The 2638-nt window shown below is 39.4% G+C and overlaps 1 protein-coding gene across 1 annotated transcript in view; it reads right to left on the reverse strand.

Annotated features, from left to right (window-relative positions):
* Window positions 1-1290: 1290 nt before the first annotated feature.
* The window catches only part of PROM1 (prominin 1), a 107925-nt gene continuing 106577 nt past the window's right edge, over window positions 1291-2638 (reverse strand). Inside the window, exon 24 of the mRNA XM_077750469.1 lies at window positions 1291-1726. Coding sequence (XP_077606595.1) covers window positions 1672-1726 — 55 coding nt within the window. The 3' untranslated portion in view covers window positions 1291-1671. The remainder of the gene's footprint in view (window positions 1727-2638) is intronic.

Consider the following 2638-nt stretch of genomic DNA (forward strand, 5'->3'; position numbering starts at 1 on the left):
CGGCTTCTGTGTCTCTCACACACCTCCAATGTGTTGTCTTGGTTCTAACACTGACACTGAGCTTCTAGGAGGTTGGGCCAATCTGTTAGCCCACCTGTCCTCCATCAGTGTCTTGCACTTGCTTGGGACATATCAGATGATAAATAATTACCTATTAATTGGACAAAACACATGTAGAGCTGTATTTATAGTTCTCAAGCCGGGCTGCATGGGAACTACATGAGATGGAGCCCAGAAAGTGGTTCTGTGAATCCAGGAAAGTGTTTCTCAACCTTGGCCATCTATTAAATCACCTGGGGAAATTTAAGAATCCACATGCTCACCCCACACCCCTTGCCAGCTATGTCAAATCTGTAAGGGCAGGATGTAAGCATCAGCCATGTGAATCCACTGTGTGACAGGGGCCGGGCATCATGGCCTTAGATGAAGAGACACTTTATGATCACAAGCAGTGGGGTACTAATGTGTTCTTAAGTAAAGGTGAACTTAAAATTAAGAGGGGGATCAGTCAGTATTTTTATGTGTTTAATAAAATTTGTAATTTTTCTATCTTTTGTGATTTTGGTAATTTGTTAGTTTCTGTGCTTATAGTGCATATAGTGTGTGCATGGTGTATATTGTATAGTTTGTATAGTGCGTATAGTGTGTACATAGTGTATAGTGTGTGTATAATGTATACTGAATAGTGTGTATTGTGTGTATAGTGTTTAGTGTGTATAGTGTATAGTGCATATAATGTTGATCTCCTTCGAGTTACCTTCCCTATCTATTTGGCTATTTGCTGTCGCTGTTGGGTGACTGCGCTGGCTTGAATGCTGTGTTCTCTCCCAAATTCATATCCACCTAGAACCTGGGAATGTTTGCCAATAGGTTGTTTGCAGATGTGATGAAATTAAGATGAGGTCCTTCTTGATTAGAATGGGCTCTGATCCAATGATTCTTCAGAAGCAGAGGGAAATCTGGACACAGGCACACAAGGAAGACTCCACGGGAAGACAGAGACAGAGACTGGAGGTAAGAGTCCAAGGAACGCTATGAATCATCTCAGTTGTGAGAATTTAGGAAAAAGGCACAGAACAGACTCTCGTGCAGAACCCCCTCGGAGGACCCAGCTGTGCTGACGAATGTATTTCAGACTCCCGGCCTCCAGAACTGTGGGAGAAGACACTTCTGCCGCTTTAAGCCACCCGCTTTGTGTAATTTGTTACGGCAGCCTTGAGAAAATGACACAGTGACGTAATTGGCATCTATAATTTAGGTATGTGTTTCAATAAGAATATTAGAGTCAGATTTCTGAAATCACTCTTTTATTGTTCACACACACATCTGCTATCTGCTGGGTTTTGTCTCGCTACAAGTCTAGGTTCCCAAGTAATGAAATGTGACACAATTCATGACTTGTTCCGAAAGCTAAACTGGAAATGAATTAATGTATCACATACTGGAACTTTCATTGAAGTCTCAGATGACTAAAGCAAAACTTATAGAGATAAAACAAAACAAAGTCCAAAACAGGTGTGAACACACGCTTTTCACTCTTTGGCGTGTCAATGAATGTTGCGTATAAAATCACTAGACTCTGTAAACTCCAGAAGGGAAAGTTTCTTTTCCAGTATTCAGAGATGCTGTAGATCAAGAACTTGTGCCGCTGGATCTGCTTAAAAACTGTGCTCATACAGTCTGAGTGGAATGATGTCTATGAAAACCAATATTACCATTTTCCATACTGTAACAAAAATAAATACACCAAAAACACCATGTTATCTCTAAGATGAAGTATTCACATCGTGAGTTACAAAGGCAATGCAAAGGTCATGAAAAGCATGTGACAATTTGTTAAATATACAAAGAGAGTAAAAAAAAAAGCTATCTTCACATTCTGCTCCCTTTAAAAACCAAATACTGAAACAACCATTTTATATATTAATAAACATAACCTATAAAAATGTCATTAATTCAACTAGTATTTCTTCACTATTTTATGTGGGCCAGCCCTGTTGTAAGAGGCATCAGCACTGATTTTTATCTCGCCATATCTAATATTGTCATGTAATTTTAAGATGCTATTGATTCTGTTTTAAAAGTTCATCATGTAATAATAAAGACCTCCCCAATCCCAACTTCGGAATATGGTTTTAAAAAAGAAAAGGCTTACTTTTTGGCGGATACAGTTTCAGCACTATAAAATACTAAAAAGGGAGATACAATTATTTTTTTTAAGTTACGATCACAGCTCAACAGCTGCATCCCCCACATTTTTTTTTACCCTAATACAGATGCTAACCGAGTAAATTCAGGAGAGACAGGTCAAGAAGGAGGTGAATGGAGTGAAAAATGAAGCGGAGCGGAGAGGTGTACACTACAGAGTCAAAGTGAACACTAGTAAACACAGCTATAAAGTAAAGTGCCAAATCCCCAAGACAGAGGAACTGCAAACAAGAAATAAGAAGGCTGGTTAAGGACACTGAGAAGATTAAGGAAGAAGGAGAACAGTTAAAACAAGCATAAGAAAATGGGTACCAAGAAGACACCTGACCAGAGATGACCCCCTACTTTAAAAAAGGACCAAGTTTAATCTCATCAGAGCTTGTACTGAAGTCAGTACCACTTAGAAAGTATCTTCCCCCCCCCCCCCCCC

Source organism: Crocuta crocuta, unplaced genomic scaffold (assembly GCF_008692635.1).
Source record: "Crocuta crocuta isolate KB4526 unplaced genomic scaffold, BGI_CrCroc_1.0 scaffold179, whole genome shotgun sequence".
NCBI lineage: Eukaryota > Metazoa > Chordata > Mammalia > Carnivora > Hyaenidae > Crocuta > Crocuta crocuta.